The 12,500-nt window shown below is 36.5% G+C and overlaps 1 protein-coding gene across 14 annotated transcripts in view; it reads right to left on the bottom strand.

Annotated features, from left to right (window-relative positions):
* LOC136856274 (neurofilament heavy polypeptide) overlaps window positions 1–12,500 on the bottom strand; it is a 264,779-nt gene that overhangs the window by 121,195 nt on the left and 131,084 nt on the right. For 4 of the 14 annotated variants that reach the window (XM_067133974.1, XM_067133975.1, XM_067133968.1 and 1 more), the window contains exon 3: window positions 8,305–8,334. The exons of the other annotated variants lie outside the window; for them this stretch is intronic. In XM_067133974.1, the coding sequence (XP_066990075.1) occupies window positions 8,305–8,334 (30 nt within the window). The remainder of the gene's footprint in view (window positions 1–8,304; window positions 8,335–12,500) is intronic. 14 annotated transcript variants of the gene reach the window in all.

Here is a 12,500-nt window from a genome sequence, read left to right as displayed (position 1 = left end):
TGCTTTCAAACGATTCTAGTTTGCCCTGAATTCAAATACTTTATAGTTTGAAACGTGTCCCATTCTCAATCGGAACAGTTCTGGATAAATCAAACCTTTATTTTCCTTAATCAAAACGATTTGTTCAATCTAATTCAAACCTTTATACCCACTATTCAAACGGACCATTTCTTCCTAATTCAAACTATTAACTTTTCAGAACAAAGACCTGTGCTCAATATTCCAATAATCTAATTCCAAAAGTAACGATTATTTGCATTTACAGAAACAAAAATGGCTGAAGTTGGGCCACACTAAAGTTAAACATGTCACCAACATGTCGGAAACTTGTCACCCACATGTCAAAAACATGTGGGCAACATGTTGCACACACATCACAAACATGTTGTATTCAAGTCAATGACTTACCGCAGTCCTATTCACTACTGAATCCTTACACTGAGAGAAACAAAAATGGCTAAAGTGTGACCTCAATAAAGTTAAAAATTTCACCAGTATGTCGGCAACTACTTGCAAACATGTCACCAACAAGCTGGCAACATGTCTTACACATCAAAAACATGTTGCATGCAAGTCAGTGACTTAATGGGACTCCTATTCATTGCTTTATACGATTATCCATCATTTGTTAGAGATTCATTCTCCACTTCCAGGTGCTGACTTGTCAACATGTTTGTGACATGTAGGCAATAACTTGCCAACTTGTCTATGACATGTTTTAATTGTAGTGTGATTTAAGGCCAATGGCACAATAATCCAAAAATTCTTTCTCCACATACAGTCGCCAACTTGTTGTTAAACATGTTTATGATATGTAGGTGATAAGTTGGAGACTTGTGTTAGAGAGAGTTTAATTCCATAGGAAGTGATTCGAACGCCATTTGAAAAATGAATGTTATATGATTCATGGAAAAACGAAATGAGAGTTCTAAAGCTTAATGGAACGAAAGCTATTATTTTTTTTTAATATTCACCCAATACCCATCTCAACCCCCTAATTATTCATTTATTCATGTATTCATTATTCACCCGTGCCGGACACACGGTATGCATTCATAATCATTCATTGTAATTCACCATGAAAATTATTGCAAAAATATTCCATTTGCTAAATTGGGCAAAAATCATTACATACGACCTAAGTAATTCTCTCTCTCTCTCTCTCTCTCTCTCTCTCTCTCTCTCTCTCTCTCTCTCTCTCTCTCCAATTACTCATTCTGTTGGCGTTTTTCGGGGTCTCATGTAACCCATTGCCCAGGCAAGCAGTGGTCTTTCGTGGTTACCTATCCACGTAATGACCAGGGTCGATTTTGTAAGATGTTTTTGATCTTGGTAAAAAAATGAAAAATTAATGGAATTAAAAGATTCTGTACCTCTGTTGACCTAATCAGTTGTGTACCTGGTAGTCAGTCGACTGTGTTGGGTCGCAGCTAGTGTAAATGAAGGAAGGAAAGTTTTGCCTTTTCAAAAAGGAAAGGTTAGAGAAAGCCTACTAAAAAAATACCCCTTTCAATAATGGACCCCAAGGTAATTTGATTATTCAATTAATTTGCCTTAAAACTGAATGAATTATCAATAATGAATAACATTTTGGTGAATAATGATTGACCTCATGCTCGATTAAATGACCCTGTTGGGTATTTAGGTCAAAGGTCAAATGAATAATGAATACATTAATGAACGAATTGCGGGTTTAGGTCAAAAGTCATGTTATGGAAATTGAAAGAAAAATTAGAATTTTGAGACTAGAGTTCGCCTGAGAGAGAGAGAGAGAGAGAGAGAGAGAGAGAGAGAGAGAGAGAGAGAGAGAGAGAAGAGAGACAAGACAATAAATAAATAAAATAAATAAATATAGCACCCATTCCCAAAAGCAGGCAGGATAATCTAGTATATCCTTTCCCAGCTGCAAGAATTCCCACACGAGAGAGAGAGAGAGAGAGAGAGAGAGAGAGAGAGAGAGAGAGAGGAACTCTCAACATGGAAAAGGTGTCCCAACTCAAGGGGATTCCTTATATCGGATTCTATACAGTGGAATTTGGTTTAAAGGATTCTCTCTCTCTCTCTCTCTCTCTCTCTCCTCTCTCTCTCTCTCTCTCTCTCTCTCCGTGCATGTGACTTATCAGCGACTTCCTTCCTTAATAACTTAAAGCTTTGATAAGACTAGAGTTTATGTCCTCTCTCTCTCTCTCTCTCTCTCTCTCTCTCTCTCTCTCTCTCTCTCTCTCTCTCTCTCAGGATTCATGAACGTCAATCATAAAACATCACAAAATTCACCTGTTCAAGTATCCTCTGCGAGAGAGAGAGAGAGAGAGAGAGAGAGAGAGAGAGAGAGAGAGAGAGAGAGAGAGAGAGATACTCCCAGCAGACTTGGAGGAAATAGGATCCACGCAGACTGATACACTTTGCTAAGGATGGGTGGTGGGGAGAGAGAGAGAGAGAGAGAGAGAGAGAGAGAGAGAGAGAGAGGGGGGCGACCGACCCCTTCCCTCTCCCACAAAGGACCTGGCCAGGAAAGGGGGGAAGGGGGAAAATGACCCCCCAAGGACACATAAACACACATACGAACATAGCTGTACTTTGGAAGGACCTCCCAATAGGATAATGATGAAAGTATGATGTAAATATAATGAATATAAAGAGAACAATGATGAAGATGATGATTGTGGAGACAGAGAGAGAGAGGAAAGAAAAGGAAAAACCGAAGGAAAATAAAGAGAGAGAGATAGAGAGAGAGAGAGAGAGAAAGAGACAGGATCGTTTTGCCTGTGGAAGGGGATCCAATATTGATCCGAGGGGAGAGAGAGAGAGAGAGAGAGAGAGAGAGAGAGAGAGAGAGAGAGAGAGAGAGAAGGGTGAAGGGCTGCAGTGGTGTTTGGTTGGGGAAGAGAGAGAGAGAGAGAGAGAGAGAGAGAGAGAGAGAGAGAGAGAGAGAGAGAGAGAGACTTGCCTTAGCCCTGTGGTTTTCATGGATCTCTCTCTCTCTCTCTCTCTCTCTCTCTCTCTCTCTCTCTCTCTCTCTCTCGTGCATTCCCTTCTCAAATATTCATAAGGTTTCAGTGCTACACCTCAAGCCAAGTGCTCTCTCTCTCTCTCTCTCTCTCCCTCCTACGCTTAAGCCTCGTCTCTGAATAATTTCCTCCTCTCATTATTCTCTTTCTTCTGCTTGAGGTTCTTCAACCTCTTCTCTCTCTCTCTCTCTCTCTCTCTCTCTCTCCTTGTAAAATTGTTGACTGCACCTTTATCGATATGATGCAAGAATTTTGTTCCCATCATAGTTTTGCTTATAAAAACATTATCATTATAATTATATTTTTTTGGTGATTAAACTGGGAAAATATTTGGTCGTATTTCTCTCTCTCTCTCTCTCTCTCTCTCTCTCTCTCTCTCTCTCTCTCTCTCTCTCTCTCTCTCTCTCTCTCTCAAAACTACAACAGAAATTGTCTATAAAATTTTTATTGGAGATTTGGAATCTACAAAAAAAAGACAAGTTAATAAAATTATTTTTTAAATTATTTTATCTTCGTGTTTTTAAATACTATTATTATTATTATTATTATTATTATTATTATTATTATTATTATTATTATTATTATTATTATTATTACTGCAAAGAATGAAATTCCCATATTTGCAAACTTCATTTCAACAACAAAAAATATATTAGGAAAAAATCAAAGATAAATTAAAAGAAATAAAATTAAAAAATTATTAACAAATACAAACAGAGTCCTAAAGACCACGCCCCTCGTTCCCGGGATCGTGTTAAGAGGATCCTCAGCGGATCGATCCCGGGGTGCACCATCAAAGAGAGAGAGAGAGAGAGAGAGAGAGAGAGAGAGAGAGAGAGAGAGAAGAGACAGAAGCCAAAATCAACCCCTCCCCGTCCCAACAAACTCGACTAATAATCAGGTACAGATTTAATTGCTTTCCAGAACATTCTAAAATACCTCTACACACACATACACTTCACACAAACATACACAAACACTTTCACACAAACAAACACACATACACTTCACACAAACATACACAAACTCACATAAACAACCACATCACTTCACACAAACAAACACCCATACACTTCACACAAACAAACACACACATACAAACTTCAAATACACAAACACACACAAACACAACAAGTTAAAGCACCATTTGTACCCAAACTGCAACAGAGGGGCAAACTGGTTTCACTAAAGGTGCAACTGGCTTCCCCAAGTGGAGGAAGATTCACTCAGTAAGACACTTGTGGTAGCGGATGTCCCAAGCATAAAAACACTCTAATTATAGACAGAAAAACAAGTGTTTTTATTATACACAAGTGTTTTTAAAACACTTGCATTATAGAAGAATGTTTACAGAAAAAACAAGTGGTTTTTATTGTAAACAAGTGTTTCTAAACACACTTCAATTATAGACAGAAAAACATGTTTTTTTTTTATAAACAAGTGTTTCTAAAACACTTAAATCATAGAAAGAAAAAAAGCGTATTTTTTATAAACAATTTCTTTCAAAACAATTATATTATAGAAATAAAAACAAGTTTTTTATTATAAACAAGTGTTTTTAAAACACTTAGATTATAGAGAGAAAAAAAGTGTTTTTATTATAAACAAGTGTTTTTGAAACACTTAAACTATAGACAGAAAAACAAGTGTTTTTATAAACAAGTTTTTTAAAACACATAAATTACAGAGAGGGAAAATAAGTGTTGTTTTTATAAATGTTTTTAAAACACTTAAATTATAGAAAGAAAAACAAGTGTATTTTTTTATAAACAAGTGTTTTTAAAAGGACTTGAAATATAGACAGAAAAATATACATATTATATATATATATATATATATATATATATTATATATATATATATATATATATATATATATATATATATATATATATATATATATATATATATATATTATAATATATATGTGTATATATATCAATAAATGCAATCCCTTAATATCTAGACATGCAATCTAAACATCATCATGATCACCATGCAAACACGTATAAAAAAAGGTCAGGTAAACACGCAGACGAACTAATTAAAAACAAACAACGGCGAATTGGTCTGTTTACAAACGTGTTTATGTATGTTTGTATTGCTGACATATGACGTCATATAAATATATAAAGAGTTTATGAGGAAATATTAATAATTAGCCAGTGTATTTACTGAATTATTATGAGAGAGAGAGAGAGAGAGAGAGAGAGAGAGAGAGAGAGAGAGAGAGATACAAATCTCCCCTGAGAGTTTTAAAACGTGTTGAATGCAGGCGTTCTATTCCCTGTCATTATGACAAAAGGGTCACGTGACCTCTTAATGGAGAGACCTTGTCATTTTGGGATTTTTCTATCTCTCCCTCTCTCTCTCTCTCTCTCTCTCTCTCTCTCTCTCTCTCTCATAATAATTCAGTAAATACACTGGCTTTATTTATTTAGTTATGGTCGAACATGTAAGGCATATTCCATAAAATCTCTCTCTCTCTCTCTCTCTCTCTCTCTCTCTCTCTCTCTCTCTCTCTCTCTCTCTCTCTCTGCTTGAAAAACAACTTCTTGAGAGATCAGAAAACACCAATAAACATTAAAGAAAATGACCAAAAATTTATATTATTGTATCATCTTTCTATCCATCTCATTCCCAGCTTTCACTCAGTCCTTTCTCTAGTGAAAGCAAGAAAAACTAAACTTACTTTCTATAAATGAAACCCCTTTCTTTCTTAAGGAACCTCCTTTAAATAAAAATAGCTCTACCCTCCACTCACAAATCACTCTCTCTCTCTCTCTGAAAATAAACCCCTTTCTTTCTAAGGAACCTCCTTTTAAATAAAAATAGCTCTACCATCCACTCACAAATCACTCTCTCTCTCTCTCTCTCTCTCTCTCTCTCTCTCTCTCTCTCTCTCTCTCTCTCTCTCTCATCTCAAAATACTTCGTCTCCATTGAACTTTCTCTTAAAGCAACACAATTTACAATACCTGGTGATCATCTTACGGTTATTTGAAACGAACGTAACCACCTGTTACTATCACTACTCATTCATGAGAGCATCTCAGTCCATTCATAAGAATATCTCAGTCCATTCAGAAGAATTTATTAGCCCATTCATAACAATATCTCATCCCACTCTTGGACTGTGGAATAGCCTCCCTACTCATGAGGATGTCAGTTCCAGAGATCCTTCGTTCCTCAGGCTATTGGACTGCGAAATAACCTCCCTACCGAGGATGTCAGCGTCTAATGCTGAATGAACCGCGGCCCGTGAAACGTTAACCGCGGCCAGACGCACGATCATGGCTAACTTTAACCGTAAATAAAATAAAAACTACTGAGGCTAGAGGGCTGCAATTTGGTATGTTTGATGACTGGAGGGTGGATGATCAACGTACCAATTTGCAGCCCTCTAGCCTCAGTAGTTTTCAAGATCTGGGGGCGGACAGAAAAGTACGGTACAATAGTTTTCTTTTACAGAAAACTAAAAAGTGTAGCTTAGCTATACTCACTTCAGAGTAAGACTTCTTTTTACTTTAGAATTAAGATTCAAGCTTTCACTTACTTTAAAATTCACTCATGACGAATCCACATACTTCAAAATCGGTTTGAGACACTCAAAGCACTTGAAGATTTAAAAAAATCATCCCAGAAACAGAAACTGTGCTCAAAGAAACACACTCTCTCCTTCATTTACTTAAAACAAGATCAATTGAACTCCAAAAATTCAGAAACACGACTCAAATCCCTCCACCTACCTTGGAAAGTTATTCATAACATTAGTCACATCAAGACGAACATTGAATCTGAAGACACCAGATTCTGCCCAATAACAAAATCTACCTTTCACAAACAATGTAACACAACGTAGGGTACACGAGTGGGGAAAAAAGTACACAAACAGGTCATCACAGCTAAAAGTGGAGATAAGTGAGGTGCATTTTAAATTTAGAAGGTGTACAAGCAACAACAGAGCTGTCGGTGGAATATTTAAATAGCAAGGCATTCAAGAGATATTAGTCTGTGAGGTTGCAATTTTATAGCAATGCTGAGCAAGAAGGAAATTAATAAATAAACAGAAAATATATCAAAATTCTCTCCATGTCTGAGATTGAAAACAAACAAACCAAAATTAAAAGATATTCTTATCAAATATACAGAGAATATATATCAAAATTCTCCCAGAATTTAAGCTTGAACACAAACACACCAAAAAGTACAGTTGGCTGAGGTGAAGTCAGGTCATTTCAAACTTGTAAGGGAGGAATATTTATCACAAACACAAAACAAACAGAGGTCAAATTGACAAAAGAAAATAAGAAGTGACCTCATGACCTTGTCAAGGGGATTACGGATTACAGAGGTCAAACTGACGACAGAAAATAAAAAAAAGGACCTCATGACCTTATATGACCTGGTCAATGGGATTACGGATCACAGAGGTCAAGCTGACAACAGAAAATAAGAAAAATGCCTCATGACCTTATATGACCTGGTCAAGGGGATTAGAGATCACAGAGGTCAAACTGAAACAGATAAGAAAAATAACTCGTGACCTTATGTGACCTGGTCAAGGGGATTTATGGATTACAGAGGTCAAACTGAAACAGAAAATAAAATAAAAAATACCTCATGGCCTTATATGACCTGGTCAATGGGATTACAGATTACAGAGGGACCTCATGACCTTATATGACCTGGTCAAGGGGATTACAGATTACAGAGGGACCTTATATGACCTGGTCAAGGGGATTACAGATTACAGAGGTCAAACTGAAACAGAAAATAAGAAAAATACCTCATGACCTTATATGACCTGGTCACAAGGGGATTACAGATTACAGAGGGAACTCATGACCTTATATGACCTGGTCAAGGGGATTTCGGATCACAGAGGTCAAACTGACAACAGAAAATAAGAAAAAGACCTCACGACCTTATATGACCTGGTCAAGGGGGTTACGGATTACAGAGGGACCTTATATGACCTGGTCAAGGGGATTACGGATTACAGAGGGACCTTATATGACCTGGTCAAGGGGATTACAGATTACAGAAGTCAAGTGTACAGATTACAGAAAGTACCAGTAAACAAACAGATGCAGGGGTGACGAGGAATACAAAACCAATCACTCGTGTGGAGTTTAAAACTTCATTCCCAGTGACAAAGTTTAGTTCAGAAAAACATAGAAACTTGTGAACACAGTGGGTGGGTGGGTGGGGGGTGGGGGGCACCAGAACCAAAATACAAAACAGACCACTAGAAAGAGATAGAGAGATGATAATTGATAATTGATAACTACTGACCTTGGGATTTTCTTGCTCCTTCTTTGACAACTGGTAAACAAACAATCAACAAGTTAGAGAGGTCTTCAGGATGAGTGGCAACTTAATCACACAGGGGGTGTTCTCCTTTTTGTAAGTTGCAAGGGAACTTTTTATTGTTTGAAACTACAGTGGTTTATGAGAGCTGTGGGTTCTACTCTGGACAATCAGCATGTTTGTAAACACTGAGAGCTTTGGTTCTGGACAAATCACACGTCAGTTGTATTTGGGGATTTTATCTTCTGGACAGATAACATGTTTGTTTGGTCTGACAGCTCATTCTGGACAAAAATGTTAATTAATTATTGGTTTACTTCTGGACAATATAACATGTTTACTAATTCTAACAGTTTCTTTTTAGAACATAGAATGTTTACTAAGTCTAACAGTTAATTTTTTGGACAAAAGACATGTTTACTTGGCCTGACACTTTCCTTTTTAGGACAAATACCATGTTTACTAAGCAGAAAGGTTCCTTCTTGGACAGACAACATGTTTACTAAATCTGACAGTTCACTTTTTAGGACATAACATGTTTACTAAGCCTAAGTATTTCATTTTTACGACAAATACCATGTTTACTAAGTAAAAAGGTTTCTTCTTGGACAGACAACATGTTTACTTGGTATGAGGGGGGTCCTTTATCACAAATAACATGTTTACAATATGTGTGGGGTCTATTTTTGGACATACACAGTCTTTCTAAGGTATTACGAAGCCTGTAATTGTGCAAACGGCCCTCGAAAAATATTACCAGTTATTTTTATGACAAATAAACAGGATTTCTTAGTTCTACCAAGAACAAGTGACATTTAACACCAAACATTTGTTTTTAAACTAACATTTTTACAGGAAGCAAATATTCAGTTTTGGAAAATATATTCAAGTGTTTTAGACCATAGATTATATATATAAATACTCAAATGTTTTAAGGGATGTATCAATTATGAGACAAAACAATTATAGAATTATGAAAGGTCTACAGAATGTTGAGGCGAGTTTCCCCAACTAGAATCACGAACAAGTCGAAATGGACGCAGAAGAATTGAGAGAGAGAGAGAGAGAGAGAGAGAGAGAGAGAGAGAGAGAGAGAGAGAGAGAGAGAGACTTTCGGCACATTGTATTTCTTTCTCACTGACTTTACATTAGAAAGAGAGAGAGAGAGAGAGAGAGAGAGAGAGAGAGAGAGAGAAGAATCTCAATTTCTAATTCTTCCTCATTGACTTTACATTAAGAGAGAGAGAGAGAGAGAGAGAGAGAGAGAGAGAGAGAGAGAGAGAGAGAGAGAGAATCTTTCTCAGTTTAAAAAACCGCCCTGTAATTACGAAAGTAAAAAAAAATAAAAAACTCAGACAAAAAAAATAACTGTTAAAATGAGAAACAAGGAAAAAATAAAATAATTTTATGAGCGGTTTTATTTCCTGGCGGTATTTTATAATGAGGTTCCATGTCCCGCGGAGGCTGCGAAATTTGTGATGACGTTTGCAAAAAAATAAAAAAATTGTTTTAAAGAGGACTCGACCGTAAGGGAAAATGTCATTATGATGATGATGATAATGATACTGAAATTCATTATTATTATTATTATTATTATTATTATTATTATTATTATTATTATTATTATTATTATTACCTAAGCCTGTCCCAAGAACGGCAACATCGAGTGGAGTCAAAGCTCGGGTGGGTGACCACCAATGAAATCCAAAGTAATAAAAAAATAGTTTTCCTCGCTCTCCGGCAAAGGAATACCCTGGCATCTGCGACGCCAGTTTTGTGCAACGCACAAAATCTATCAGTCAATGGAACTGACTCTTATGCGAGGTTTGGAAGTTTATAAAAAATAAAACTTAAAAAAATTATGAAAATTAGCTAAGCATTTTGGCTCTCTCTCTCTCTCTCTCTCTCTCTCTCTCTCTCTCTCTCTCTCTCTCTCTCTCTCTCTGATGTAAAAGTGAGTGAGAAAAGTGGTAACTGAGAGTGAGAAAGATTGAGAAAGATTACCTCTCTCTCTCTCTCTCTCTCTCTCATTCTAGAATGTAGTCACTGAGGAAAGAAGGTAACAGGGAATGTGATGAAGACTCTCTCTCTCTCTCTCTCTCTCTCTCTCTCTCTCTCTCTCTCTCTCTCTCTCTCTCTCTCTCTCAAGAAACAGACCACACAACACCATTACCCTTACGACCGCCGTGAAACAAACAAATGCACAAACACAATAATAATAATAATAATAATAATAATAATAATAATAATAATAATAATAATAATAATAATAATAATAATATCTACCCTACTATCCGTTCAGCGGAGCACAGAGGAAAGAGACAAGTCCATTACAAACCTAATTTCCGCGAGGAGAGTAAATTTGAAAGTGTGGGACTAAAGACCGAAGAGTTTATGTAAACGTCGCCGGCAGCCCATTGGCTTATTTCTTTGTTTATTATTATTATTATTATTATTATTATTATTATTATTATTATTATTATTATTATTATTATTATTAAGAGGGTTGATATTACAAAAAGCCACCCCTCTCTCTCTCTCTCTCTCTCTCTCTCTCTCTCTCTCTCTCTCTCTCTCTCTCTCTCTCTCTCATACGCAGAAACTTTCTGAAGCCTAATTAACATAATTCAACTACAGTAGCTGTGCCCTAATTAACCGAATTATCAGAGAGAGAGAGAGAGAGAGAGAGAGAGAGAGAGAGAGAGAGAGAGAGAGAGAAATAATTTCGTGTTCAGGACAAATTCAATTAATATTACATAGAGAGAATTCTGAAAGAAATAAAATCACGTAGAATTGAGACTGGAAATTCATCACAATATCTTTGTTTTTAAATTGTTTTAAATTTATATGTATATATATAATTATATATAATTATATAATATACAAATTACTCTCAGTCCCAATTGCGCGCGCGCAGACACACCCCAAACGCCCTGGCATCGATCACAAAAGTCAATTAGATTTTGGCACCTCACAGCCACGACGAATTGAGAGAGAGAGAGAGAGAGAGAGAGAGAGAGAGAGAGAGAGAGAGAGAGAGAGAGAGAGAGATCCACAACACGAATTGAGATGACAAAGATTAAGACAAAATAAAAATATTAATAAATTTATCAACCAACTCAATATAAGAAGGGTTATCAAATTAACCAAATAAAAAATACTGGTAAATAATTAATAAATGCTAATTTCATTCCTGGTCACGTTGCAAATTGCATCACGGAAGCCAAGTTGCAGAATCTGGTGAATTCAATTTGCAGATTCGCTTAAATACATCGGGAAGGTATTGAAGAGTTGGAATGGTTTTCGATTTGGGGTCAGAAATGAGTTCTGGCATCATTTGAGAGAGAGAGAGAGAGAGAGAGAGAGAGAGAGAGAGAGAGAGAGAGAGAGAGAGAGAGAGAGAGAGAGAGAGAGAGAGAGAGATTTACCATATACAAATGATATTCCACATTTAACAGATAAGCTAGTATCCTTTATAAATTTCGTACCTGTCCAAAGCAGGTATGAGAGATTTTAATACCTGTACCATGTAAACTTAGGTACAGTACCTATCCAGGTGTACTATGGTACAGTGCCTGTCCCAAATAAGCTAAATTAGATTCCTAAACCTACCAGGTAAATTCCAATACCTGTTCAGAATTCTAATACCTGTTCACAATTCCAATACCTGTTCAGAATTCCAATACCTGTTCAGAACTCCAATACCTGTTCAGAATCCCAATACCAGTTCAGAATTCCAATGCTTGTTTAGAATTCCAATACCTGTTCAGAATTCCAATACTTGTTCAGAATTCCAATATTTATTCAGAATTCCAATACCTGTTCAGAATTCCAATACTTGTTCAGAATTCCAATATCTGTTCAAAACTCCCATACCTGTTCAAAATCCCCATACCTGTTCAGAATTCCCATATCTGCTCAAAATTGCAGTACCTGTTCAGAATTCCTATACCTATTCAGAACACCAATGCCTGTCCAGAATCCCAATACCTGTTCAGAATTCTAATACCTATTCAGAATCCCAGTACCCGTTCAGAATCCCAATACCTGTTCAGAATTCCAATTAGGCCCCAATCAAGGTATTTTAAGAACGTCACACCCGTCCAGCTTACTATAATTTAGTATCCCACGCAAACCAGACCTGTATCGAACCTGTTCGCTGGGAAACGAGTTCCCAGAGC

The sequence above is a fragment of the Macrobrachium rosenbergii genome, chromosome 35, assembly GCF_040412425.1.
Source record: "Macrobrachium rosenbergii isolate ZJJX-2024 chromosome 35, ASM4041242v1, whole genome shotgun sequence".
Taxonomy (NCBI): Eukaryota; Metazoa; Arthropoda; class Malacostraca; order Decapoda; family Palaemonidae; genus Macrobrachium; species Macrobrachium rosenbergii.
This window is presented reverse-complemented; position numbering and strand designations above follow the sequence as displayed.